The sequence below is a fragment of the Bufo gargarizans genome, chromosome 9 (assembly GCF_014858855.1).
Source record: "Bufo gargarizans isolate SCDJY-AF-19 chromosome 9, ASM1485885v1, whole genome shotgun sequence".
Taxonomy (NCBI): domain Eukaryota; kingdom Metazoa; phylum Chordata; class Amphibia; order Anura; family Bufonidae; genus Bufo; species Bufo gargarizans.
In genome coordinates, this window is record NC_058088.1 from 41,673,937 (window position 1) to 41,698,466 (window position 24,530).

At 44.5% G+C, this 24,530-nt stretch overlaps 1 protein-coding gene across 3 annotated transcripts in view; it reads right to left on the reverse strand.

Moving 5' to 3' along the window:
* The window catches only part of MOSPD1 (motile sperm domain containing 1), a 44,530-nt gene extending 21,236 nt beyond the window's left edge, over positions 1-23,294 (reverse strand). Inside the window, exons 1-2 of one of the 3 annotated variants that reach the window (XM_044268483.1) lie at positions 23,101-23,294; positions 10,932-10,966 (exon numbers count right to left, since the gene is read on the reverse strand). Coding sequence is in view for 1 of the 3 variants with exons in the window: in XM_044268482.1 (XP_044124417.1) it covers positions 10,932-10,966; positions 13,250-13,296 (82 nt within the window). In the remaining 2 variants the exon portion in view is untranslated. Of the gene's footprint in view, positions 1-10,931; positions 10,967-13,249; positions 13,408-23,100 lie in introns of those variants that run through there. The other 2 variants (XM_044268482.1, XM_044268484.1) reach the window with 2 other exon arrangements.
* Positions 23,295-24,530: the final 1,236 nt, after the last annotated feature.

Consider the following 24,530-nt stretch of genomic DNA (forward strand, 5'->3'; position numbering starts at 1 on the left):
AGATTAAACACATGTCCTATTCCATAACGCAATTCTATGATGGAATGCCTTTTAGAGGCATTCCGTTATTTATTCCTTCATAATAGAAGTCTATGGGCTGCAAAACTGATCCGTCCCATTTCCGTTATGCAGAGGCCAAAAAACGTAAGAGGGACTGAACTGATGCATTCTGAACGGAATGCTCTCCATTCAGAATGCATTAGAATAAAACTGGTCAATTTTTTCCCCGGTATTGAGCCACTATGACGGGACTAAATACCGGAAAATAAAAACGCTAGTGTAAAAGTACCCTAATGAGTGCACTAATGTATATTTAATTATGTAAAATATATAGAGGGCCAACACATTTAACAAAAATAGATAAGCAAAGTCCATTTTAGATTTCTTTATTACCTCAATATGATAAAAAAAACATTATGCTGATTATCTAGTATGTATGGAGCAATAATAAATATCCACAAAAAAATAAATCTTCTATTGAAAGTATATTTCAAGTTTGCTGTAGGTTGTAGATGTGTATGATACAGGTTTAATTTCATGTTTCATGTTCCCTTTATTGGGTGTACTTAATCAGTATGACTGCATGTTTCAGAAATGATATGGCTGTGTGGTCACAACCCTGTGCACCAGACTGATAAAATGCATGCAGAACAGCTCTGACTTGTCCTCTCGATAATGTTAATGACTAGCTATGTACTAACAAAATAAATAACCAGTATGACGAAGTGGAAAGACAAAGTTCTTGCTGCGTGAGTCTGTCAGATGTAAACAATGCACCCACGGGGGAGGACCTATGCTGCCTGCGTAACCTGTATAGCAACAACAGCTTCCTCAGTCACACTAGACTATATTTAGGGTCCATTCACACGTCCGTATGTGTTTTGTGGATCCGCAAAACACGGACACCGGCAATGTGCGTTACGCATTTTGCGAACTGCACATCACCGGCACTCTCATAGAAAATGCCTTTTCTTGTCCGCAATTGTGAACAAGAATAGGACGTGTTCTATTTTTTTTTATGGAACGGAAGTGCGGATCCGCAAATGCGGACAGCACATTCCGGCCTCATTGAAAATGAATGGGTCTGCACCTGTTATGCAAAATTGCGGAACAGATGCAGACTTATTTTGCGGACATGTGAATGGACCCTAAAAGGGGAGGTCCAGGATTAGAAAAACATGGCTGATTTCTTCCAAAGACTGCCCCACACCTGTCCACAGGTTGTCTGGTATTGCAGCTTTGCTCCACTGAAGTGAATGGGCCTGATCTGTAATACCATACACAACTTGTAGACATGTGTGGGCTGTCTTTTGAAGAAAGCAGCCATCTTTTTCTAGTCCTGGACAACCTTAGCATGGATTTTTTGTAGTTCATTTGCTTCCTAAATGTAAAAATAAGCAACTTTCAAAATAGTCTTTATTAAATATTTTCTACCATTCTGATTGTGCACAGTGTGTATAACTCCTTCACCTTGCTGCTGGTGCTACTGAATCTACAATAAATCTGTCAGGGTATTGCTTCTGTTTTTGACAGCTCTCCCCTTACCTTCACAAAGCGTTAGAGATTGCAGCAGGAAGGGAAAGGATGTGGTACATATCAAATCAGACTGTGGAAAAGAGGGAGAGCCCTCAAGGAGGGCAGTGTACACAGGCTGTAGATAGGGAGGAAAGCACACACAAAGGGGGAAAATCACAAAGGCTGTGTACAAGTGTACAGAAAAGAAGAGCATCAACAGCTCTGCAGGGAAAGGGAAATCACACACTTCTCAGCATTATTGGCTGCAAAAGGGGAAAGGAGTCCTGGAATAAAGCTGTGCTTATAAATGGGAGCTAGTGAAGACAGCAGCATCCTGGACACACTGGCCTCACATACAGCCTATATTAGAGGGGGATTTCCATATGAGAACACTCTCAATCTAGAAGCTGGTTACAAAATCAATATCAGGAGGTCTGAAATGAAGGAACGAAGATAGTGGACTGATTTTCTTTAACTCATGCTAATCACTAACATGTGTAAAAAAAAAAAAAAAAAAAATCCCCATGTCTAAGGTATCTATAGTCTTTAAAAATATTTATTTAAAGAGAACCTGTCACCTTAAAAATTCATCTACAAGCGGCCAAAAAACGCCAGCAGTACCTCGTAGTAGCCCGCAGCCTGTTAATAGTCATATGTTTCATCCTGTTGTCCGATGCTGCGCAAGTTAAAAAAAACTCAGTTTTATTCTCCATCAGCGCTATAGTGCCGGCCAGCTTGAAGTCAAGGGGGCAGCGGCCTCCTTGCTTCAAGTCAAGGTAAACATGCCCCCTAACCGTCCCCTCTTGCCTGAGAGTGACAGCCTGCAGTGTGGCCGCGATTCCCTAAGTCTCGCGCATGCGCATTTCCTTATAGAGCATGCCTTATAGAGCCATAGGCACTCTGTGAACAATCATATGGTACCTCCATTTAGCACAGTACCCTGCGTCGGGGAAGAGGTTAAGTCTGAAAAAAGTCAGAAAGACCCCCTAAATTCAACAACCCCATTAAAGTAACATCTGGGCACATAAAAAACCTGCAAAAATGTCAAAAACTATAGATTAAGTGGCCACTACAGGAGAAACGTGGTGTTACATGGTGCTAATTGAAATAGATGGTCGAACATGTATTGTAAAATTGAATTCTCTGGAGCAGAGAGATTTTGGCTAACCGAGCGGTATTCCTAAACGGGGAACTTTGAAATCAGTAATCCATATTCCTAGATACAGCATATGGACAGGAGTAGTCCTATTGGGTCATCCCTTTTAAAAACTGTATGCATCTGTAGATGAGCTGTGGACTGATTGCTTCTATGTTGCAATCAGTCAGACTCGATGAACTTTACCAGAAGTGTTATATAAGCAAAAATTGTGTAACAGTTTTAATAGCTTACCTCAACAAGATATCAGTGTTTACAGTTAGAGACCTACGGCTGCATCCTCTCCGACTGTACATGCCCCTATGGCAAAACATCCTGTCTCTGCTCTGGTGGATCAACTAGTGGTTTGTATTCATACAACATCCATATCACACCTCACAGGTATGATGTCATGTGGACTTGGAGAAGTGCAGCTGCAGGCTTTAGACTTTAAAATGCGCCCATATAGAGGCTTCAGGTTTCGGCGCTGGTATGTGAGGGCGCAGGGACACCAGCTCATCGCATTGTAGCCCGCTCCGCTACATCCTCCTGTATTGACGGGAGATTGTCAACAACTACCGGCTCCTGAGAGTGTATGGAGCGTTATTTAATTCGGGCGGGCAGAAATCTATCTCCTCGGGCCGAGTTACCGACATAAAGGGCCTCCGCTCTTCAAGATGGTGCCGTCTCCACCTTCCCCACCAAAGCACATGGAGGGTGAAACACTAGAAAACAGACAAGTGGACTCGCAGGGGGAACTATTTGAAAATTTAGGGGGAAATGTGGATATACAACAACTTGCCATAGAGGTGGCAAAACAATTAGCTCCGGACATTATTGCGTCCTTGTCATCGACACTGCAAACGGCACTGAATAAGCTGCAGGAGGAGGTTGAGCTACATGAGCATAGGCTATTAGAAGTGGAACAGCACGTCGCGTGCATGGAAGAAGATTCTGCCGAAGTCACAACCAAACTTCATGATCTGTTCCAGTTGGCTAATCGGCTAAATGATCGGGTCGACGACCTGGAGAATAGGTCTCGCGGAAGCAACTTGAGATTGGTAGAAATACCTGAATCTGTGCTGCCGAAAGATCTCCACCACTTGTTTGAAAATGAATTGCCCCAGGCCCTGGGTCTGTCGGATAGGAGGAAAGTGGAGAGAGCACCCCGTGTGGGGCCCCCTGAGAGAACTCCCTACAACGGCCTCTACAAATATAAACCAAAGGCCAAGGCAAGTAATCTGCAAGTACCTAGACTATTCAGATAAGGAAGACATATGAAGGGCTTACAGAATTTGGCGGGAACCCCTGATCTTACAAGGAGTCAAAGTGCTACTATTTGCTGACTACTCGGCGGAAGTCTCAAGGAAGTGCAGAGCTTTTAGTGCTGTTTGCTTGGGTATGCATAAGAAAGGGATTAGATTTCAACTTGCTTATCCTGCCATATTGAAAATCCGGCAACAGGATGGATCATTTTGGCAGTTTGAAGACCCAAGAGAAGCAGAGGCCTATTTACTGCTCCCAGAAGGAAGAGAAAGTGAGGAAGGGACCACTGAACCACAGATGACTTCTACTGATATGTCATCTAGGCATAGGGAATGGGGCCGTATTCCTTCAGGGTCATCATCTAAGTCTCAGATCGCCGAAAACACAACGCCTTCTCAATGGGAAACACCTCAAGACTGCCAGAGGAAAGCGATATCAAGCTTTATCCTAAGGCGCAATTGGAGCAAAATATCCATGGGGTTCTAGTAAACAGAGACTTTGCATTGGAAGGTCACATGGACACTTTTCTAGGTTCCGGTTAAGGAGGTAAAATATGTTGCTTTACTACTGATGCAGCAAGGAGATATGTCCAAGTTGCTGTTTTTTCATTTTTTATTTTTTTAAAGTTTTGGTTTCCACGTGTTTTGGGGTGTCACTGTGGCATGTCATGGGTACTGAGTAGCAGGGGAGTTGCTGCGCTTGGAGGTAACACCTTGCTGATAGGCGTTTCTTGTATAGAGCTTTGCTTAGCGCCAATATGGGACATGGATCTTCCTGCAGAGGGAGAATATGAGAATTATCTCTTGGAACGTTAAGGCATTGCGCTCCCCGAACAAGAGCATGAAAGTTTTGCGCCACCTTAAAAGGTTGAAGGCAGATATCGCGCTCCTGCAGGAGACCCATCTGCCGAAGGAAGACTATCATGGAATGGAGAAGATTTGAGTTGGATCAGTATACAGTTCCGCAGCGGTAGAACGAAAGGCGGGGGTACTGATGGGACGACACCTTTCATGTTATACATTCAGTGGAAGCAGACGAAGCAGGGAGGATGTTGCGGATACATATTTCTGGGCCTTTTGGGGATTTCAGTTTATATAATGTATATGCCCCAAACCAAGGCCAGAAAGGATTTCTTGACTCTCTGTGCCCCGGAATACTACAATGACATGCATCCGACTAAAATAGTCGGTGGAGACTTTAATCTGGTTATGAACACACAGGAAGAAAGAACGCATGATAGAACTAAGGGCAGCCATGATAGCTTAGCAGACTTTGTAACCACACTGTCCCTAAGAGATAGCTGGAGATTACATCATCCCCAAGGGCAGGAATTCACACATTACTTGCATGCACATAATACTTGGTCCCGTATAGACTATATATTCTTGTCTCTAGTGGCTGTCCAGAGAGTATCAGACATAGCTATTGGGGATATGGTCAGATCAGACCACTCTCTTCTGCTTCTCGACCTTGAAGATCAGCACCCTAAAGGCAGAGAGTTTATGTGGAGGTTCCCAAATTTTTTGTTGTAAGATGAGGACTTTAAAAAAAGAATGCAGGGATGGTGGATGGAGTAAGTAGATTGCAACATGGAACATATCCACTCACCCGCACTGTTCTGGGAAGCAACAAAAGCTGTCCTGAGAGGGCGCCTAATGGCATATGTTTCGGCTATAAAGAAGCTAGCAAGGGCGAATTTCGAGAAGGCGAGTAATGTTTTGAGAACGGTGTATGCTTAGACCCAGGTCACTAAAGAGAAATGGGTTTCGGCCCAGAGAGACTTTGACATATGGGCCGACAGGAACGAAAGTATAGGGAGGGCTCGGCTTGAAGCTGAGTTACATAAGTTTGGACATAAATAGAGGACACAACTGGATTTTCTTGCAAGGGGTAGACGCTCAATGTCGCATATTAACAGTAGGAGGAGGGGGGTGGGACAAAGGAGCACCGACCCAAAGATATAAATGGCATACTAAGTGATTATATGGCTAGGTTTTACTTAGAGGGGGGTATGAAAGGGAGGGACGAGCATTCTTGGGTGCACTGTCTTTGCCTAAGATTACTGATGAACAGCTTGCTTCTCTGAATGCCCTAATAACAGCACTGGAGATCCAGGCAACTATGAAGTCCTTTCTGTCTGGAAAGGCTCCAGGTCCAGATGGATATTCTTCTGACTTTTATAAAGCAATGAGCGCTCAGATAGTCCCAGTACTCACCACTCTATTCACTTCCATTGTGGAATGTACATTACCTTCATTACACAAGGAGGAGAAGGATCCTGAAGACCCATCTTAATATAGGCCAATCTAATTGAGAAATCAGGATCTGAAAATACTTTCCAAATTACTGGCCAATAGGCTAGCAGATATTCTTCCCACGTTGGTCTCCTCTAGACAGGTGGGATTTGTTAAGGGTAGATCGTCAGTCACTAATATTCGCAAGGTACTGCTGGCGCTGTTGGTCGCGAGATCACCGGCCTATCTGGGGAGAAACTCATCTATTGTAACATTAGATGCCGAAAAGGCGTTTGACAATGTCAGTTGGAAATAGTTAGATCTAGTCTTGGACGCCATGGGTTTTAAAGTTTATTCCGAAACTTTCTTAAAGGATTATACATAAGGCTAAGATATGTACTGCGGGTGTCTATCTGACCCTTTTCCCTTACAGAAGGGTACCAGACAAGGATGACCTATGTCCCACTTACTGTTTGATCTGGAAATAGAGCCACTGGCCAGATACCTGGACTCGCCAGATATCTTTGAAGGACTGGCGGTTGTAAGCAGGCATTGCGGCTAGCACTATTTTCTGACAATATAGCAGTATTCATAGCGGACCCTATTAAAGATATGGCCAAAGTAATAAAAGCATTAAGGGCCTTTGGGTCCTTTTCAGGACTCCGAATCAACAAAAAGTGAAGTACTTTTTATGCAAAGTAAACACCATGGGGGATGAGTCACGGATGTGGAAGGAATACCAGTAGCTAGCTCTTATATTACCTATCTGGAAATAAAATAGGGAATACCTTGGAGGGGATATATAGACTAAATTATGCTCCATTGATTGTTAAGATTCTGAGAGAACTGAAACAGTGGCATGACCTCCCACTATCATTAATGACCAAATTGCTATACCCCCTACAGACTATTCCTTTACTGCTAAAGCATACATATGTCAATAAGTTAACAAAAGCTTTTACGGTGTTAGGCCCAGAATCAAACTGCATAAGCTTATGGCTTCAAAAGAGCAGTGTGGTGTAGCCTTTCCAGACATTAGAGGGTATAACTTGGCGTGCATGGCTAGACCTATAGCAGATTGGATTAATGGGACCAGTTATTACTCTGCTTTCTGTGCTCCCTGGTCCTTAGTGGCGCTCTTACATGCTAGGTTGCAGTGCCTTCCTGTGTGGATCAGTCTATACTTATAAAAGATACTATAGCAACGTGGAGAATACTGAGGAGACGGTACTGGTTATCTTATAGAATATCTAAACATCTTCCATTATGGAATAATCCAGAGTTCATGCATGGACACACCAATAGCCTGTGTGCAGAGTGGAAATCTAAAGGGATCACACGACACCTGCTTCACGACTCGGAACCTAGATGGCTCTATGGTGAAGAGCTGATAGCTAAAGTTGCTTTACGCCCCTTCCAGACTATCCAACTTGCCCAGGTTAAAGCAGCTATTCCATCAAACCTTGTAGTAGTACACAAAGAAGTGAACCAAAACACCCTAGATAGAATTCTGGAACTGGGAGGGGGTAAGGTATCAGTCTCTTCTGTTTATTAAAGAATTCAAAAGAAAAGAACCCAAGGGAAAAGGCAGTGAGAAAAACTGGGCTGAACAGCTAGGAGATGGGAATATAGATCAGAAAATACAAAAAGGATGGATGCGGGTGAGAAGTCATATTCTAAATGAAGCTTGGAGGCATACTCAATTGCAAATTGTACACAGAGCCATCTTTGGTTTTAATATACCCCCACATCCAGATAGACCTGACCGTATAACAAACTGTCCTCAATATGGCAAGAGTTATACAGACCTTTATCATGGGCTCTGGACATGTCCAAAGAGCAAGCAGCTCTGGGAGGGAGTGGCGAGGATGGTCAGAGAGATATGGGGGCAGAGAGTAGAATTAACGCCCAAACTCATTCTATTTCATTTTGAGGAGGGGGAGGGTTTGGGGAGGTCTCTTCCCCGTTTGTTCCACTCGATTTGTATGGTGACCAAAAGATGTATATTGCAGAGGTGGCTGCTAATGGAGATGCCTACAAAACCCACTATTGTGGAACAACTAATAAAAAATTGTTACATATTGAGCGCTCAGATACAATGCGATCCAAAGATAGACATAAAAAGAGGCTTTTTCAGAAATGGAGCTTTATTGTTACATTTATGTCAGACTCAAAAATACAACCTATAATGCAGCCTCTTTGACAGAGTGGTATTTGGTGGAGCAGATGAGGGGGAGACTGGGTAGGCTGCTCCTACAGGATATTGATATCAGACACAGGCAGAGAGACTCTTGAACAGGATGCCCCTTAGTGGATAATTGGATGAGCACTGGCACAAGTATTTGGGAGGGGGGGGGGGGATGAACTTGCAATTCATGTAATTTCTTTTTTCACTTTTTTTTAAGCGGACATTGGACTTTATTGGTGCTCTATTTATGTGCTGAAGTGTACCCCATTCATATGTGACATTGTTTCAAGGTCTGCAGACTCTTTTGTAAGTGACACTGTTTTGGGGTCTGCGTTCCCCAGTTTTAAGTGATTTTGTTTCGGGTTCTGTATATCCAATTTCTAAGTGATAATGTTTAAGGTCTGCGTACCCTGATGTTGTTTTTATTTTATTATTGATTGGTACACTGTGCCTATATACATTAGCTTAATGTTTGCCGAATCCAGGCTGAACATCTAGGGGCACATTTATTAAGACTAACATTTTAGACGCCGGTCTTAATAACCCCTATACCTGGCGGTGGATCCACCAGAGTTATGAAGAGGCGCCGGCCCTGGCCACTTCTAAATGTAAAACAGATTCCTAGCTGCCTTACAGTTAGACCATTTTCTATGCCTAAAACAGACCACTTTTTTAGAGCTGGTGTAAGTGGGAAAAAGACGCCGATTGTGGTACAAAGGACCTCTGCGCCAGAATTACGCCTAAGTTAGACATATTTCTGTTTGATAAATGACCTCCCCTGATGTGTATGGAGGTACTCCGACTTTACCCCCGAACAGCAGATGTTGGGAGATGAGCTGCCGCTAGAGGTGTCTGGCAGTGGATTATTTTCTTCTCCCTATTTAGAACAAATGCATGCCTGGCCGAGTACCAGCATGCATGTGTATGGAGGGGTCAGGAGAAATAGCTATCGGGCAAACAAACAATCGGCTGACAGCTTTTGGAGGTGTATGGTTGCCTAAAGACTGAGGAAATCAGCTACACTCCAGAATTTCTGTACAGTGATGCAGAAAACGTTGAAACTATAGATAAACCACACACAGACAAAACTACAAAATGTAGCTAGCCATATACATTTGATAGCTGTCAGCCGACAGCTATCTCTCACGACTCTGTAATGCACATGTGCAGTACCCAGTACAGGGGGTATCTGCAAATGTTTTTAAATGTTATGTACAATAATGTAATTTTATTCTATGCAATGTAACGTCTGAGCATGGGGTAGGCACAGCCAGATTTAATTGACTTGGCTCAAAGCTCTTAGGAGGTAGATAAGGGGTGGCTGCCACCACCCTTAGCTCTAGAGAGTTCTAGTTGGTCTGAGGGAGAGCTTGACGGGGGTAGAGAACAGACACTACGTGCTCCTCTATTCAGGCCTCCAGCTTCAAGAATCTGGAGACTAACAGATCACCGTGGAAAACTCTGCTTCTACTACAGCAAGAGAGGAAGTAAGAGAAGACTGGGTAATCTGCATGACCAGGTGAGAAGTCAGTCAGCAAGATAACCTGCGTCAAGCTTTCCAGACCCTGTTGCTGTGGAGGGATAACAAGTTAAGACACGCTACACACCTCAGCAATGACTTGTCTAGTCGTATCTTTAGACCTGCACATCGCCATGTACTACAACTTCTATTTTGCATTCAAGTAAGGAATGTTTTTTTGAACCTGGCCTGGTTACTGACTCCTACTACACCACACACTGGACACTGTGTTGTATTGCACCTACTACACCTCCTTTCAGGCACCCACACAACTACAAACATCAAAGGCACCCCTAAACAACCATCAGGCAGGCACTCCAACTACAGGGAAGAAAGGGTGAGTCCTCCTTTTCACTGAACCAAACTGACAGTCTGGGGAGACCACAGTGACATATCCTCTATAGGGGACACTACACTCCCATCCTCTGCCGTCGCTCATCAGTGGCTTGTGGCATATGCATGTTCGGTTTGGCCAAGCATGTTTGTGTTGTAATTGGGGAGACAGTCGCTGCCAGACACTGACGGCATATCTTCTGGAAGAACAAAAAGATCTAAAGAAAATATTGACTCTACCGAACGTATGCGTGCACTATGACCCGACGCTGTGTGACGTCAGGACAGCAGTGCAACGCGAGGAGAAGATGGAGGAGCTGTGGAGCCCCTACAGGAAATGTAAGTACTGGCAATGGGGGACAAGCTAATGGCACTTGGGGGGTAGCTGAAAGCACTGGGGGAACGGAGCTGATGGCACTGGGGGATAGTGGAGCTGATGGCACTGGGGGATAGTGGAGCTGATGGCACTGGGGGGAACTGATGCACTTGAGCTGATCACACAGGTGGGAACAAAGGGTGTTGGGAAATGATGGCAGGGGTCTGATGAGTTTTTATAAAGGAAAACAGTCTATTAATTCATTTTTTCTTATTAGAGTACTTGATTAATCGTAAAAATAATTGGTAGAATACTCGATTGCTAAAATACTCCTTTACTGCAGCCTTACCTGGGAGTAAATGCTGTTCTATATCTACCAATAGAAGTAAAGGCATCAGAAAATAAAGAGGTGGAAAGGCTCTTACCTGTTATAACACCGTGTTCCTTTCCATTATTCAGGCTGTAAAATATCAAAGGAATGTATTGTAATCATCAGCAGGAAGCTGTCTAATAAATTCCCAGTGTAATTGGTGAATCAAGCTGTGTCTGAGGAAGTTCTGGAATCCCTAATGCATGCCAAAGCTAAACATGGCGCCCCTTGTGTACTTAGGCTGCCTACACAAGTTTATACTGATGTCCTGGATTGTGAATTTTGCATTCAGTAATCTCTTAATTAGCAGGTACTTTGTGATCACCCACACAACCTGAAGCTGTAATATCCAGGCGCTGTTGCTCCTGCCTGTGCCTGCTCCACTCAGCTAAAAGCTCTGCATAGAGTTTCCTGCACCAATGTGCTATGCCAGGATTTAGCCAAGTTGAACGGGCACAGGCAGGAGCAGCAATATGTGCTTTGTCACGTATATCGCTTGCTGTGGCCCCTATTCCCCCAGTACAGTGGAACCCATACACCACTGACAGGTCAGCGGTGGTGTATGAGTGTACTGATTCTAAATCGCAATAAGCACCTGAGCTTCATGGGGATTTAGAACACTTTTACACAAACTTGTCTAAAGGGTTAGTTACATTTACAAGTTACACCGTAGAGTCACATTATTATGACCACCAGCTAATATCCAGAGTAACCGCCGTGTGCAGCATGGACAGCAGCTAGAAGTAACCCTTACAACTACAAATACTGGAAACGCGACGGACCCTTATGTAATGCCTAATTCACGCAGTCAGTGTGTGGTCAGTTATTTCCATCAGTTATTGTGAGCCAAAACCAGGAGTGGGTCAAAAACACAAACCAGGTGCAGATCTTTCCCTTATACGTTATCGGTCCTTCTCCACAATCTTCCTCAGGGTCCGGTCACCTCTTCTCGTTGTGCAGCGTTTTCTGCCACACTTTTTCCTTCCCACAGACTTCCCACTGAGGTGCCTTGATACAGCACTCTGGGAACAGCCTATTCATTCAGAAATTTCTTTCTGTGTCTTACCCTCTTGCTTGAGGGTGTCAATGATGGCCTTCTGGACAGCAGTCAGGTCGGCAGTCTTACCCATGATTGCGGTTTTGAGTAATGAACCAGGCTGGGAGTTTTTAAAAGCCTCAGGAATCTTTTGCAGGTGTTTAGAGTTAATTAGTTGATTCAGATGATTAGGTTAATAGCTCGTTTAGAGAACCTTTTCATGATATGCTAATTTTTTGAGATAGGAATTTTGGGTTTTCATGAGCTGTATGCCAAAATCATCAATATTAAAACAATAAAAGGCTTGAACTACTTCAGTTGGTGTGTAATGATTCTAAAATATATGAAAGTCTAATGTTTATCAGTACATTACAGAAAATAATGAACTTTATCACAATATGCTAATTTTTTGAGAAGTACCTGTATATATTTATGTTTTCCTGGAGAACCCCTTTAGGCTCTGGTCACACCACCTTCATATTTTCCATTATTAAAAAAGCCATGACGAACTAATTTTCAAGCACATCCAGGAGAGATCCCATTGACTTAGGCCTCATTCACACGACCATATTTTCGTTAAGCATCCATTCTGCATTTTTAGCGGATCGCATGCAGACCCATTCTGCAAACGGATGTCATCTGTGCAGCTGTGCCACAAATTATAAAACATGTCCTATTCTTGTCCTTTTTTGTGGACAATAGGCATTTTGACAATGGAGCCCTTGAATAGTGCGGGATGCACCCGGCCAGTATCCACGGATTTGCGGATCAGTGTGAATGAAGGTATAATTCAGATGGTCGGTGTTTTCCATCAGTGATTGTGAGCCAAAACCAGGCCTGCAGCCTCCACAGACATAACGTATAAGGGAAAGATCTGCACCTGGTTTGTGTTTTTGACCCACTCCTGGTTTTGGCTCACAATAACTGATGGAAATAACTGACCACACACTGACTGTGTGAATTAGGCATTACATAAGGGTCCGTCGCGTTTCCAGTATTTGGAGTTGTAAGTATTTTGCTGCAGACTACATTATTCTTGCCATCAAAAACACCATAAACACAGGATAAATCATGTGAACAGAGCCACGCACCGTGCATACAGCCACTATCATCCATTATATTATTACCAAAAATAAACCAAGGGGGAGTACACGTCACCGTTTTTTTTTCCGTTCTTCTGATCCGTCAGAAGAACCGAAAAATAAAGAGATCTGTTTGTTTGTTTTTACAGGATCCATTTTTTTCCTTATTTTTCTGTTCTGATGGATCAGAAGAACGGAAAAAAACGGTGATGTGAACTCCCCCTAAAATACTAAAGAGACATAAATGACATTTACCTTACATGTGCCGCCATATTACGTGAATGCCGTAAATTGTACGCCATATGAGCGCAAACATTTCCCTCTTATCAGAAATGTGAATAATGTCAGCATATGAGCTGCTTTCAGCGTCTCGTCTTGGGCTCACAAGATTTCTGCTCTTTGTTTTTCAAGTAGTGCTTTTTTTTTTGCTGGTGTATTTTCCCAGCCTCTGTAACTTGCACAACAGTTCTCCTTCCCTCCCCCTCCATGTTCAGCCTGGGCTCCACGTGGCTAGTCATGTGACCATGTTTACAGGGCGCTGCTGCCGTCAGGCCCAGGGTTACAATGTCACTGCCTCAGCAGTGTCACCCTGACTATGGTCTGACAAGCCAATCGCAGACAATGCTGACGTCTGTGAAATCTTAGGCTCAGGAGCAGGAGTTGCAGGACAGGGTCCGCCCTGAGTCACGAAAACAAAAGGGTCCTGTCCCAGAAGAAAGAACAAGACAGCAGATGGTGCCATGTTTCCTACTCCATAATCCCCTTAAAATGGCTGTTCAACTGCTTTAGTGTGGAGCACATATTAAAAAGCTTTGTATGAAACAAAAATAAAACGTGAAAATTTATAGAAATCCTTTTCTCTTCATATATATATATATATTATGAGAGCTGTTTACCACTCAAAACATCTAGTATATTGAGTATTATCACTCTGTATATCAAGTATTGTAACTCTTTATATCATTAGTATCTTTCTAGTATCTAGTATTATCACTTTATTGTCTGGTATTATTATTTGTAATATTATTGTAGTATTATTATCACTTTATTATCTAGTATGCTCACATTTTATATCTAGTATTATTACATTTTATACATAGCGTAGTATTGTCACATTTTATATCTAGTAGTATCACATTTTATACATAGTATTATCACTCTTTATATCCAGTATTAGCAGTCTTTATATCTAGTATTATCACTCTTTATATTGATTGAGTATTGTCACTTTTTACATCGCAAATTGTCATATTCTATATCTAGTATTATGACTCTTTGTCACTCTTTCTATCAAATATGTCTCTATTTATATCTAGTATTATCACTATATTATTTAGTATTATCACATTTTATATCTAGTATTATCACTATATTATTTAGTATTATCACATTTTATATCTAGTATTATCACTTTATTATCTAGTATGCTCACATGTTATATCTAGTATTATTACATTTTATACATAGCGTAGTATTGTCACATTTTATATCTAGTAGTATCACATTTTATACACAGTATTATCACTGTTTATATCCAGTATTAGCAGTCTTTATATCTAGTATTATCACTCTTTATATTGATTGAGTATTGTCACTTTTTACATCGCAAATTGTCATATTCTATATCTAGTATTTTGACTCTTTGTCACTCTTTCTATCAAATATGTCTCTATTTATATCTAGTATTATCACTGTTTATATCGAGAACACATGACATTCTGTATCTAAAATAACAGTACATATTAAAGAGGGCCTCTCACTGCTACTGACATGCCCCTCTGTGAACTCTGTGTCAGTGTGCAGGGACACATCTTCAAATGGTAATGCACAGCTAACAATTTATTAATACATTTCTAGAAGGAAAAACAGAGGAACACTACAAAGCAAACTTCTAAGAAGAGATTCTCCACAATTATTCTATCCACAGGATAGGGGATATCTAACTGATCGCTGGGGGTCTGATAGCTGGGACCCGCACCAATCCCGAGAACAGGGGTCCTGTTCCCCGATCTGATGTGCCCTGCTGCTCCACTCATTCTTTATGGAATGCCGGAAATAGCCAAGTGCTTTACTTGGCCATCTCCGGCAGGCCCAAAGAAGATGACTGGAGCGGCAGAGCGCATGCCCAACCTGCTGCTCTATTACAACAGGGGAAAAGACCCCTGTTCTCAGAATGGGTGGGGGTCCCTGCAGTCAGAACCCCAGTGATCAGTTAGTTATCACCTATTCTAAACTTGGCACAACACCTTTAAGAATTCATCTGTGTGGATCTAAAATCAATTATCTCTGTGTGTAAATGGGGGCACAAGCAGTAAAAAAAAAAAAAAAAAAAAAAAATGAAAATCACACATTCTGTGACATATACTCTTATAGCAGATCTGACCCGAACTGTCTGTAAGGTAAGTAGCAGGTCACCCTGACACTTCAGCCACAGCAAAGCCGCCGATACTGACTGGTTTACATCCAGCATGTTATTTCTGTCAAAAATTCTAATGCTAAAAATACTATAGTACTAATGTGCTGGACATTACATGGGTTGGCCATTTCTCAGGCTACGCCGTCATCATTAGAGGTTGGGTTTGACTCCCCCCCCCCCTCGATCGGCTGTGTGAAGGGGTCGCTGAGTCCCAACTGATCAGCAGGGACCCCAGGAGTTTGACCTCACCGATCTAACATGAGAACAGGCCATCAATTTTTAAAACCTATTCACATTTGCTAGCAGCTGAAAGCTTGTTTCCTCGATGTCCCCATAAGCATGCATTACTTCAACGTGGAGTGGGGAAAAGGCTATGCCAGACCCTTTCTGACGACGGCGGCGTGGCTCCCAAGGGAAAAAAAAGGCAACATGCCCAATCCTCCTTTCCACCGACATTTATGGTCACAGGCCCCCATACGCATTAGATGGTCAGCCTGTGTAATGTGTATGGAGCACTTTGTGCGCACACAAGTCAAGTTTAGTCTACTGTGTATGTAATTAATAACCATAACTTTCATGATCATATTTTTGATTATGGTTCTTTCTATGTAGCGAAACTGCTGATTGCTACCCTGAGTTGTTTCTGACTGTGTGAGTGCACCTCGGATACTATACAAGGGAATGTGAATGTCCATGGTTATGTTCTAATACGTTACACGTGACATTTTTATACTCCAGAGTCAGCAGCTGCCTGGAGATGTGTAATGTCTGAAGCAACAGAGCAAGTGACTTACTTATAAACATGAGCATACACAGCCAGCGTGTGCCTATGGGCCTAAAGAATTGTGCATCACATGCTGATCCCTGCAAGGAGAACGGAGGAGAATGGAAGGGGTGCAGCTCTGAGCTGAGCTCTTCTGCCCTTTGTTATAGCGATGGGTGTGGAGTCTCAGCACAACTGATGTAAACTTCTGACATGTCACTATGCCATGTCAGTTTATAGAAGGGATAGGACCCTTTAATTATTTTAAAGCAACTGCATCTTTTCATTCAAAAGTCCAGTAACCCTAAATATTGTATTTAATTGAAGATAACAAAAAGTTATATACAGCAAGAACATTATTAATAAAAAAAAAGTGGGCATTCAGCCAAAAAATCTGCTCCAGAGGCCTGATCAGAACTGCAGAATGACAGATTATTGACTAGAAAGACAAGACACTTAGGCCTCTTTCACACGGGCGAGTTTTCCGCGCAGGTGCAATGCGTGAGGTGAACACTGAATCCGGACCCATTCATTTCTATGAGCTGTGCACATGAGCAGTGATTTTAAAGCATCACTTGTGCGTTGCGTGAAAATCGCAGCAAGCTCTATATTGTGCATTTTTCACATAGAAGTGAATGGGACTGCGTGAAAATCGCAAGCAAGTGCGGATGCGGTGCGATATTTAACGCATGGTTTTTAGGTGACAATCGGGATGGGGACCCGATCATTATTATTTTCCCTTATAACATGGTTATAAAGAAAAATAATAGCATTCTTAATACAGAATGCTAAGTAAAATAGGGATGGAGGGGTTAAAAAAAAAAATATAATAATAATTAAACTCATCTCATCCATTTGTTCGCGCTCGTCTTCTTTCTTCTTCTTTGATGACCTGGGAGGAAAAGGACCTTTGGTGATGTCACTGCGCTCATCACATGGTCCATGACTTTTGTGAAGAAGTCCGGGTTCGGGTCTGGGTACCAAACATGCCGATGTTTCTCATGCGCGTGCAAAATGCTTTAAAACGCATTTTCCCGCGACGCACCCGCATTCCCTCCCACGCAACGCCCGTGTGAAAGAGGCCTAACGCTGGGTTCACACCTGAGCGTTTTACAGCGCGTTCAAACGCGCTGTAAAACGCTCAACACATGAAAACCAATGCTTCCCTATGGCCCTGGTTCACACTTGAGCGTTTTACAGCGCGTTTGAACGCGCTGAAAAACGCCCTACGCTTAAAAAAGTTCTTGAGCTTCTTTGGGGCGTTTTGTCGCGCGTTCCCGTACATAGACTTTCGGGAACGTGCGACAATGGGCGTTTGCTTGTCTCTGTATGCGCGATTGCAAACACCGGTACAATCGCGCATACAGAGCACACAATCGCGAACGCTCAGGTGTGAACCCAGGGTAAAACGTGAACCAAGTCATCATGGGGGAAGCAAAACTTACCCCTAGGCCAGTTTCAGATGAGTGAGTTGACTGCGGGAAACGCGCTCAATGGGGGAGTGTGATTTCCCATTTCGAACTCTGCTCCTGTAGTGCAGGAGCTGTGTGTCTCTGCCCGACTTCCGCTGTAATGATTGGTACAGACAGCATTATGTCAGTACAGTTCATTACAGCGGAAGTCAGGCAGGAACACACGGTATTATAAATCATTGTAATACCATGAGGTTCCATTTCAGGAGCAGAGTTCAGGACGGGAAAACATGTTCCCACGCGATCTGTTTTACCAACTACTAGCATTAATTCCCTTATTAAAAACAATTCTGGAGGATCTATTTTTATGACTCTGTATTGTAGCATTTCTTTATTATTCCTGCTAGAAGTAAATCACATCATAATCAAATCAGAATAATAAAAGACGGGGAAAAAACATCCAAATTAAAAAAACATAATATTTTAAGAGGTTGTCTGGTTTGGAGCTGAACCCGGACATATCCCCTTTTTCACCCAGGCAGCCCCTCTGAGATGAGCATCTGAGCGTTTCATGCTCCGATGCTCTTCCTTGCCCTGCGCTGTATTGCGTAGGGCAAGGGCTGTTTGTTTACATTTTACACTGCTAGGTGGAGGCTTCCGCCTAGCAGTGTTATCGTTGATGTCACCGGCACTAATGGGTGGGCTTTAGTGCTGCCCTAGCTTTAGCATTGCTAAAGCCCGCCCATTAGTGCCGGTGACGTCACCGGGCTCACTGCTAGGCGGAAGCCTCTGCCTAGCAGAGACCCAGTACTTCACAAGATCTAATGAAAAAGCCCTTGCGATTCAGCGCAGGGCAAGGGAGAGCATCTGAGCTTGAAATGCTCCAATGCTCATCTCAGAGGGGCCGGACGGGTGAAAAGGAGGACAAGTCAGGGTTCAGCTCTGAACCTGGACAACCCCTTTAAGGAGGACCTGTCACCTCTCCTGACATGTCTGTTTTAGTAACTACTTGCATTCCCCTTCATAACTTCTAGAGGTTATGAATGAATCCTGGACCTTCAATGCAAACTGCTGGTAATTCTAGCAGGAATAATAAAGGTATGACACATCATAGAGTCATAAGAAATCCTCCAGAATTGTTATTACATGGGGAATGTAAGTTGTCTTTTCTGTCTTTTATTATTTTGATTTGATCATCATGTGATATATCTTGATGACTGGATACAGTATGGATACACTTGTTCCAGTGCTTTCACAAGTGTGACTTTTATGTAATTTTGAGCTCTTCGCTCTACTACTTGCTGTCATTATATTTCTTATTTGTTAAATAAAAACACAAATAAAAAAGTAGAAAAAAAGCAAAAAACAAAAACAAAAAACCAATTCCCTACTTCAATTTGCGACTTTTCACTTCTCTAGACACTTTTTAAAAGGGGCAACGGAAAGCCAGTGGGACATAGTGGGAGGGGGCGTGGCCTCATGTGACTTGATGGATTTACTATAATTCACGCCAGAAACTGACGGAAATGATCATTCACATCTACGCTGGGTGTAGCTGGTGTAGATATGAAAGTCTGCCTCATGGACTGCCTTTACAGGTTCCCTTTAAGGAACCTGTCCCCTCTGCTGTGCTGTTTTCAGCGGCCCGATGAGACTTTTGGACCTGCCCTCCTCGCCCCTGGCAGTTTTCTTTTCTGTTACGCATAGGAATGAAACCTGCCAGTCATGGGGAGGGTGGGACCAAAAGTCTCATCAGGACCACCATTATATCTTATGATATCTCGTGCCCGCTGTATTGTAGGACACAATATAGACTGGAAGAATACAGCTTGCACTCTGCTGATGAATTTACAGGTAAACATCATGGAATTTCATTTCCAATGCCACAGTCCTGCTCATAAAGGGACAGATGCCACTGTGCGTTCATACGGCAGGTCCGCCATCCATATATATAATGGCTGCCACATAAAAAGCCCCGTCTCTCCCAGACACATCTGAAATAGGTTTACCCTGGTTGCAGACAGCATATAGCCCCAGAGAAGAAAAAGATAAAATGATACCATTAGAGGTTTCCTGCGCTCGCCCTGCGCTCGCCTTCATCCACTTCTGACATTTATGACTAAGCTGCTTCCTGTTGTGAATATGGGTGTATTTCTTTTTTCCTTAGAGACGATCTACAATATCCATGGGGAAAAGACTTGTTTTGTTTCAATATAGACTTCTATCCTATAAAGCAGGGATGCCCAACCTGCGGCCCTCCAGCTGTTGCAAAACTACAACTACCAGCATACCCTAATAGCTGTAGGCTGTAGTTTTGCAACAGCTGGAGGGCTGCAGGTTGGGCATCCCTGCTATAAAGGATGAAGGCTACCTCCTCAAAATCTTGGACACACACATGTAGATAGGCAATTCCATGGGCTAACATGGCATGAAATATCGCATGGTTGCAAACGTGCGCATTAAACTACTGTGGATCCCTTTAAGGAAAATGCAGTGTAATCTGCAGGCAGCATGTTATAGAGCAGGAGGCGCTAATACTGATGATGACCTATCCTCAGGTCTCAGCTGTAGACGGAAGTCGTCTTATCAGTAGTGAATGACAGCATTATCTTAAAGGGGTTGTCCGGGCTTTTTCATATTGATGACCTATCCTCAGCTCATGCCGTCTCCTCAAACAGCTGATTGGCGGAGGGCCGAGTGTCGGACCCCCGCCGATCTGATATTAATGACTAGGGATGAGAGAATTTCATATTGTGAATTGTGTTATGGATTCCGTCACCACGGACCATATCGCAATTCTATGACTGAATGCCTTTAGAGGCATTCCGTTACTCATTCCGTCATAATAGAAGTCTATGGCCTGCATGTCCTGAGGATAGGCCATCAATATGAAAAAAACAGGACAACCCCTTTAGGGTCCATTCACACATCCGTATGTTTTGCAGATCCACAAAACACAGACATCGGCAATGTGCGTTCCGCATTTTGCAGACCGCACATTGCCGGCACTATAATAGAAAATGCCTAATCTTGTCCGCAATTGCGGACAAGAATAGGACGTTCTATTTTTTTCCGGAACGGAATTGCGGACCCAGAAGTGCGGATCCGCATTTCTGGATCCGGACAGCACATCGTGTGTGGCCCCATAGAAATGAATGGGTCCGCAAAATGCGGAACAGAATTGCGGACGTGTGAATGGAGCCTTAAGTGTGTATACACAGTGTCGGACTGGGCTTCCTTGTTCCCACCAGAGGAAATTATTCTTGGGGCCCAACCCGTATATTATCAATAAAGTCTAATAGGTTTTGAGTCAAAGAAATAGACCCTAGTGGTACGTGACTGGCTTCCAAGACAGCTCCAAATGGGCTTATTTCTACTAGGCCTTTGGGGCCCACTGTGGTATCAGAGCCTGGGCCCTCAGAGGATCCTCTGGTACTCTGGTGGGTCAGTCCGATGCTGTGTATACGAAGCCCTTCCCAGTCCCTACTTATAGCTGCTGACTGGCTCCCTTTAAACCTCAGCTCTTCTTATGCTCACAACTCATGCGGGGGGTACCACTCAGCGCACGCCGGTGACTGATAGGACCACCCACATGACTCCTAAGCATAAGAGCAGAAGTGTAGAAAACTGTAGAAAACTAGATATACTAATCTGCTCAGCTCCTCCTGCTCTATAACATGCTGCCTGCCCTTTGCATTGGACTGTTATTCTCTTTAAAGGGGTTGTCTCATCACAGACAACGGGGGCATATCGCTAGCATATGTCCCCATTGTCTGATAGGTGCAGGTCCCACCGCTGGGACCTGCACCTATCTCCTAAACGGAGCCCCGAAAGTGGTGGAGGGCGCACTGCGCACGTGCAGCCGCCTTCCATTCATTTCTATGGGGCTGCTGAAAATAGCCGGGCCCATAGAAGTGAATAGAGCGGTGGCCGGTCATGTGCGGTGAGGTCCAATTCACTTCTATGGGGAAAGCATTTGGTGGTGGCCTGACCGGAGTCCTCCAGCCACCACTTTGGTCCACTCCGTTCTTGATATCCCACCGGATCACCTCCGATCCCACCGCTGGGACCCACACCTATCAGACAATGGGGGCATATGCCCCCATTGTCTCAGATGAGACAACCCCCTTAAGGAGCGGCTTCCAATTTGGTGGACCAACAAATAATACTACATTTCACTTGCAGGGGGTAAGGATTAAGCTAAAAAAACACACTGGTAACCACAAAGCTGGGCAGATATGTTGGGTCAATTTTGTCCCAAACACCTTTTGCATGATCGTCAACACTGGCACATGGGGGGGGAAACACCAAAGAAACATCAGAAAGGCAAGTTCTGGCCCACCCCTTTTTTTTTCTTTTTTTTTTACTCTCCCCGGAAAACCGGCTGAACCTGCTGGTTTCAAGAAGACCAGACAACCATCTAATGTGTATGGGGGCCTCCCATCTCTTCACCAACGGCAGATGTCGGGGGAAAGAAGAATCAGGCTTATGGCCTTCAACATGCCCAATAAGGAGAGATAGGTCGCCGGTAAAGATGTCTGACAGTGAATTATTCCGCCCTCGCTCGTTCTGAACAGATGCACGCTTGGGGGTGAGGATGCATTTGTATGGGGGGCGGGCTGAGGTTAGGAGGAATAGCTGTCACCCGAAAGAGGGTTTGGTAGTCGACGGCTATTTAAAGCTTTAGTGATCCAAGTGACATCCCATAGCCATTCCAATCCCACAGTAGTGCCCACAAATGGATCAGACATTGTCCGGTGTCCTGTAATACAGCTTCTACCCTATTATACTGCGCCTTCTACTCTTCCTACAGGAAATGGCATGTCAGCAGCCACCAGAACGTAGACCGGTCTTGTGCTCATCAATCAGCGGAAACGCAATGAACTGTGGACACTTATAGAAACCCACGAGCCGCATGTGGATCCTGAACCAACGTTGTGACCACCCTGGACCTTACGTATCGCCACTCTCTGCCCGGTCTCAATATCACGTGGAGCTTTGTGCAGATGGCAGCGTCCTCGGCTCATCGATAATAAATAATTAATCAGACATTATTGGCGATCTTGTGATTGTCCTACAGCAGTGACTGTGAGGAATATGTGCCTCTGAGTCCTGAGCCTCAGTACATACAGCACAAGAGGTGGCCATGTAGGAGCAGTTTTCCCTTATGGATAATTCTTCCTGCATTCACCCCCATGGAGAGATGTCAGGCAGGTGACAAGTCAACCACTGGTTTGGCTGGGGGAATATTGGTGGAAGCATAGCCCATCCCCCTCATCAGTGATTATTTATTCATATGGTTTTAGACATGAGACTCAGATTTCTGCCCTCTCCCCCCAATGCCCGTGCAGTGCTGCCCCTTCTCCTGCCCACACACATGGATCCCCCCTCCCGGGCACACAATGCCCGCAGCCGCCGCGGTGTTTACTCGGTGTCTGCTCGGGTCACATGAGGCAGTGTGTGCGGATGTCACGTTGTTCCCCCGCCCTCCCCGCCCCCGGTTCCCCTCTCTTACCTTCTCGCCGAGTCCCGCAGCTATCCGTCCCTTTGTCAGCAGCCTCTGGCCGCAGTGCCGCCCCGGAGCCACAGCCGTGACGTCAGAGCTCCTGCTGCGGATGCTGCCGCCTCTGTCAGTGATCGCACAGCTCAGCTCAGAGCTCAGTGCAGTCATGTATGCCGGCCAGTCAGCGGCCGCGGGGTGTGTGACATCAGAGAGCGCAGCTTCCTGTACGGCGCCTACATCAGCATCTGCACTGCTCCGGCATCTCCATGCGTCATCACCACTGCTTCCTGATCTGCACCTTCATCCATCATCATCATCACTGCTTCCTGCACTGCACCTTCATCCATCATCACCACTGCTTCCTGCTCTGCACCTTCATCCATCATCATCACTGCTTCCTGCTCTGCACCTTCATCCATCATCGTCACTGCTTCCTGCACTGCACCTTCATCCATCATCATCATCACTGCTTCCTGCACTGCACCTTCATCCATCATCATCACTGCTTCCTGCTCTGCACCTTCATCCATCATCATCACTGCTTCCTGCTCTGCACCTTCATCCATCATCATCACTGCTTCGTTCACAGCATGTCCATGCATCATCACCACTGTTTTCTGCGCTGCACCTTCATCCATCATCACCACTGCTTCCTGCTCTGCACCTTCATCCATTATCATCACTGCTTCCTGCTCTGCACCTTCATCCATCATCATCACTGCTTCCTGCACTGCACCTTCATCCATCATCACCACTGCTTCCTGCACTGCACCTTCATCCATCATCATCACTGCTTCCTGCACTGCACCTTCATCCATCATCACCACTGCTTCCTGCACTGCACCTTCATGCATCATCACCACTGCTTCCTGCTCTGCACCTTCATCCATCATCACCACTGCTTCCTGCTCTGCACCTTCATCCATCATCATCACTGCTTCCTGCTCTGCACCTTCATCCATCATCACCACTGCTTCCTGCTCTGCACCTTCATCCATCATCACCACTGCTTCCTGCTCTGCACCTTCATCCATCATCATCACTGCTTCCTGCTCTGCACCTTCATCCATCATCATCACTGCTTCCTGCACTGCACCTTCATCCATCATCACCACTGCTTCCTGCACTGCACCTTCATCCATCATCACCACTGCTTCCTGCTCTGCACCTTCATCCATCATCACCACTGCTTCCTGCTCTGCACCTTCATCCATCATCATCACTGCTTCCTGCACTGCACCTTCATCCATCATCATCACTGCTTCCTGCACTGCACCTTCATCCATCATCATCACTGCTTCATTCACAGCATGTCCATGCATCATTACCACTGTTTTCTGCGCTGCACCTTCATTCATCATCATCATCACTGCTTCCTGCTCTGCACCTTCATCCATCATCATCACTGCTTCCTGCACTGCAACTTCATCCATCATCATCAC